The sequence below is a fragment of the Chrysochloris asiatica genome, unplaced genomic scaffold (assembly GCF_000296735.1).
Source record: "Chrysochloris asiatica unplaced genomic scaffold, ChrAsi1.0 scaffold00312, whole genome shotgun sequence".
NCBI classification, from domain to species: Eukaryota; Metazoa; Chordata; class Mammalia; order Afrosoricida; family Chrysochloridae; genus Chrysochloris; species Chrysochloris asiatica.
The window spans coordinates 2,240,490-2,245,775 of record NW_006408830.1 but is presented as its reverse complement, the minus strand read 5'-3'; the positions used below and the strand labels follow the sequence as shown (position 1 = coordinate 2,245,775).

The following is a 5,286-nucleotide window of genomic DNA, read 5'->3' as shown; positions in this document are numbered from 1 at the left end:
AGCTCGCTCACAAAGAAAAAACGATCCCTACCAAAGCCCGCTTCGTGTGCGGTTAGATGCCTGTGCTGCCTCCCAGAGGAATAAATATATAAAACAAAGCTCTCAGCAGACGGGCCGCACGGCACAGGAGCCGGGGTTTAGTCAGCAACACTGCTGACTCTCTTCTTTCTTTGAGTGGGAAAGGAAGGCATCCGGGTCTCGGGAAGGTTGTGGACAGGGGGTCCGGGGGACCCAGGACAGCAGCAGGTTTTGGTGGCACAGAACACAGCAAGGCAATGGTTCACGCCATGTCGTCCTCTAGGCTGACCATCTGTCTCTGTCAACAAAAGCCAGAAACCGTCAACCCAGCTCTCAGTAAACCTGGCCAGGATCCACTCCCTCCTCACCCCGCGGACTGTCCCTGCCACATCTCTGTTTGTTTCCCCATGGAGGCTGGCTTCTCTGCTCAGCGCCTCCCATGGCAACCCCACTCACTCAAAGTAAAGCCCAAGTCCCCTCCTGGCCCATGAGGTTCTACAGAACAGACAGTCAATGTGTTGTGAATCCACACCTCCCCATTTATCAATGAGCTCATTCTGTGACACTCTGCATTTACAACTACAGTAAAAAATAAAAACCAAGCCGATTGTTTTGTGCGTTAGTGATGTGCATCTGGCGCCAATGACATGCCAAGGCTCAAGGGGAGAGGAAGGCTGGCTGATCATGGTTCTGTGTCAGCTTGGCTGGGCCATGACTCAGTCAGTCCTTTAGCAGTTATGTAATGATGTCCTCATCCTCCATGTTGTGAATGGATGAGGTCATTCCCATAGTCATATAACGACCTGATCTTTGGGGCCTAATTCTCACTCTCGCTAACTCTGTGCTACTCAACATACCAGGCATAGTCCAGCCCCAGGGCTTTTGCACAGACTGTACCCTTCCTCAGGGAAGCCCTCCAGACCTGCACAACCTATCTCTATTCCCTTTGCTTTACTTCTACAAAGAGCTCATTACACCTGACTTAGAATTTATTTTATTTACTTTTCCTCGCCTCCCATGAGAAGAACCTCTCACCAGGGGCAGGGCTGATGCTCAGGAGGCAAAGATGGACATAGATAGATGCCCAGAGTGCTAAGGGGTGGGGAAGACACGCCCAGGCCATACACCCACCCTGGCCGAAGCACTCACCGCGGGGTAGGTGTAACCATCCTGGCTACGGCAGATGTGGACCTCATCCTCGGTGGTCTTCTGGTACACAGGGTTGTCAAAGTTGATGCTGTTGATACTCTTCAGCCGCCAGTTCTTCCAGAGGAGGAAGACCCCGAAGCAGAGGAGACCGAGCAGCACTGTGGAGAGGGGAAGGGATAAGGTGCCGCCTCTAGGGCGCCTGGCCTTTGTACTTCGGAAGGGTTTTCTTCTGAGTGTCAAAGCGAGGCACACACTCACACACAAGTTGTGAAAATCCATCCATCCAATTGGGAAACCCAGGAGGAAATGAGAAGATTCCCCAAAACACTGAGGGAATTGCAACTAATATCACAAAACAAAACGTGTAGAAGTTGTTGACGGAGGAACTAACTATTCTGTCAACTTTCACTAAAACCACAATCAAATGTTCACACACACACGCACATATGAGGGGCCTTCAAAAAGTTCATGGAAATATCAAAAGACAATGGAATTTTTTCCATGAACTTTTTGAAACCCCTTATATATCCATATAAGGAGCTCTGGTAGCGTAGTGGTTATGAATCGGGCTGTGAACCTTAAGGTCAGCGGTTCGAAACTACCAGCCGCTCCGCGGGAGAAAGATGAGGCTTTCTACTCCCGTAAAGATTTACACCCTCGGAAACCCTGTACAGGGTCGCTATGGGTCGGACCCGACTCGACGGCACTTAACAACAACAACAATATATCCATATAAAAGAAATGTCTACCTTGGGTGCCTTGGGCGGGGCCTGCCTTCCCCTGAGCAACAGCTGGCTCCAGGAGCTTCCTGTGACAAGCCCCTCAGGGCTGCTGTGATTTCTAGGGTGGGATCACTCTACATACTGGGTTCACGGCCTCACTCTCCTGTTCTCACGCTTGTTGGGAGGGTCCTTATTTCCTCATGGATAGTGGGCATCGGGCAGGACCAAGAGCAGAGGAGACTCAAGCTCTGCTGGGAAAACACTGGGTTGGGGTCACATTGGAGCTCGCAGGGGAGTATGGGTCCCGGCTGCCATGTTTGTCACTCTCAGCCAAAAGACGGGCATGGACACATGGGCCATCAGTCTGAGCCTCAGGAGGCTGCCGTAAGAATGGAAAATGGAGTGTGAGCCAACGAGCCCTGAAGGGCAGCTAATGGACGGAGGGGGACTTGTCGGGGCTTCCACACAGGCGCCCTCCTGCCTCTCCAGGCTCTCGGAGCCCGAGCAGCATGCCCCAACCATCTCCGCCTGTCTTCATGATCCCATCAGACACACACATTGCCTGTTTCGCTTTGTTCCTGGTCAGCTCTGAGGGACGCCATGTTTAGGTTTTTCATGGCCAGGGCCCCAGTCCTGGGAAGTGGGTCTGGTACATGGTAAGCACTAACTGTTTCTTACACTACTGAGGGCACCATGTGCTGTAGGTCACCAGGGAGGAAAACTTGATTAGATCAAGGACCCAAGCAGGAAAGCGGTTTGATAGGCACTGGGGACTGACAGGCGGGTGCTTACCGACAGGGAGGATGATGGACAGTGCCCCCACATGCCTGGACTTCTCCTCGGCTTCTTGGCCAGCAATGTCGCCTAGCACTGCGTGGGAGAAAGCGAGGCTCAGATTCAGAACGCGGGGCATAAAAAGCAAAGGCCCCTCCTCTAAGGAAAAAGGTACAGTGCTTGTCATGGTCTTTAAACATTCAAAAGCCCTGGGAGAACCCAGGTCTGAGTGAGCCTTGCTCTGCTCTGCTCAGTCAGTCATTGGACATTCCGAGTCGGTGTGGGTCACAGAAGGTTCTGTAACGTCATAGTGACTTTGATGAAGCACAGAAGGAGGGGCTGCCAAGAAGGGTGGAGAGAGGCCTCAAGAAGTCACGGATGGAATTGTCAGGCTGCCTTGGTAGTCTACAGAAACAGGCAGATCCTGCATGGGGCAGGGGGCCACCAAAGCCAGCTAGACCTGTGTCATCTGTCTCCAGCTAAAGAGAAATGATTGGGGGCATGCAAATGAGGGCTGAATGTAGTCCTCACAGGCAAGTGGTTGTGGGGCTTAAACAAATGCAAACAAACCATCAAGTAAGGGATAAGGCCTCTAATGCTACTGACTACTTTACTATACCTCTTTGGACTGCTAGTGTGCGTCAGACTGCAAAGCCATTTGAACTACAAGATCAGTGGTTCAAGCTTACCAGTCACTCCTTGGAAACCCTATACAGGATCACTATGGGTTGGAACCAACTAGATGGCATTTCACAACAACAAGGAGCTCTGGTAGCATAGTGGTTACAAATCGGGCTGCGAACCTTAAGGTCAGCGGTTCGAAACTAGCAGCCACTCCACGGGAGAAAGATGAGGCTTTCTACTCCCGTAAGGATTTACATCCTCGGAAACCCTGTACAGGGTCGCTATGGGTCGGAACCGACTTGACGGCACTTAACAACAACAAAAAGGCCTCTTTAGCCTCCAGGAGCTTCAGAGGGATGCGTGGAAAGAGGGAGAACTAGTTTTATATTTGTGTGTATATAAGAGACTTTGGGGTGAAAAATTACTTAAAGTAACAGTGGGGCCCCTGAGAATTTTCCCCCTTTGAAACCCTGGACTAGCCAAGGAATATCCCCCTGAAGTGAGGTTTCCTGGCCTCCCTCAACCACAGAAGTACCTCTTTTTTCTCTCGTGTGGTTGAATAAAGATTCGAGCTACTCTGGGGGGAAAATATGTCTGAACCTTGCAGATGTGCCTCTTCCCCCACCCCCACCCCCCCAACCCCCGCTAGAAAATCCTGTGATCTCCATGTTGAGGCAGTGCAAATTGGGTGGGTTGCCCTCTGGTGGACAAAGGAATAAACTGCTGGTCTTCAGTCAATTCACTGAGGTGCTCTGAGCATAGCAGCAGTGAGAATGAGCCACTTACTTCAGGCACACAATTTAAGGGGTGCCTAAAACCTCAGTAATCAAATAACAGTTCTAAAACTAAAGCTGAATGCCAAAAATGCCTATAATGAATAAAGTACCAAAATTTTAAAGACAGAATTTGCCTCTATATTTATAGAATCTTGCATCACAGATTCCAATAAAACTTTTATTTAAAAAAAAAAAGCCTGATACACAGGCTATAATTTGATGATTTTTGTAAAATATTAGTTGATTGCTGAGACTTTGGTGTCCTTAAACGCTATACCCAAGGGAGTGCCCTCAACCACCCCAGTAGAGAGTGAGGCAGCGAAGGGGCCTTGATAAAGTTTTAGGCCTCCTGGACCTTGTGGCCGGCGGATTCTGGAGACCTGCAGCCAGCAGACCCTTCATATGCGTTATTCTTCTATGAGGGGGCAGTGGGCAGGCACAGTCATTAGAAACATTGTAGAGGTAGGGAAACTGAGGCTGCTCCCATAAAACCCATGTCAGAGATGGCAGAGAGGGAGCTGGGTCCATGCCCTGAGCCAGGGTGGGCGCAGCCATTACCTTGGTGGGAGATCGTAGCCGTTTCTGCTGTGGTGAGTTCAGGGACGGCCTTGGGTTGCCTGGTGGTGCTGGGAGCGGGCGGGCTGGACGTGTACTTTGGCTCCAAGGCTGTAGGGCCAACTGTCTGCCTGACAGTGGACTGAGCTGTGGAGGTCCCCCCAGTGGTCACTGCAGGTTCAGCCCCTGAGAGAAGAAACGGTTCCTGAGTGCTGTGTGTCCAGAGCGCTATTCTGAGAGGCCCGAGCTATAATGACAGTGAGGAGGAGGTGAGGGCCACGGGCTCCAGATACAGGGCGGACGCACACACAGATGTACGTGTCACTGCTACACTGCTGTTAGGGACAGTCACAGGTGTTACAAGTGTTGCTGTAAAGTGCCAATGAGATGGTTCCGAGGAGCGGCTGGTGGGTTTGAACCGCCCACCTTGTGGTTAGCAGTCTAGTGCTCATCCTATAGTGCCACTCCAGGTTCCGAGGAATAGCTGGTGGGTCTGAACCGCCAACTTTGTGGTTCGCAGGTCAGTGCTCATGCTCTCATGCCACTCAAGGATACCAAAAGAGAAATCCTAAGCACAGGGTAGAAATGCCTCAAGACTTTCACAGGGTAGAAATGCCTCAAGACTTTCACAGGGTAGAAATGCCTCAAGACTTTCACAGGGTAGAAAT

General features: G+C 50.9%; 1 protein-coding gene across 5 annotated transcripts in view; it reads right to left on the bottom strand.

The window, feature by feature from the left end:
• Positions 1 to 280: 280 nt before the first annotated feature.
• The window catches only part of LDLR (low density lipoprotein receptor), a 34,142-nt gene continuing 29,136 nt past the window's right edge, over positions 281 to 5,286 (bottom strand). For 4 of the 5 annotated variants that reach the window (XM_006875122.1, XM_006875126.1, XM_006875125.1 and 1 more), the window contains 4 exons: positions 4,622 to 4,804; positions 2,682 to 2,759; positions 1,168 to 1,325; positions 281 to 316 (listed from right to left, as the gene is read on the bottom strand). In XM_006875122.1, the coding sequence (XP_006875184.1) occupies positions 281 to 316; positions 1,168 to 1,325; positions 2,682 to 2,759; positions 4,622 to 4,804 (455 nt within the window). The remainder of the gene's footprint in view (positions 317 to 1,167; positions 1,326 to 2,681; positions 2,760 to 4,621; positions 4,805 to 5,286) is intronic. The other variant, XM_006875123.1, reaches the window with a different exon arrangement.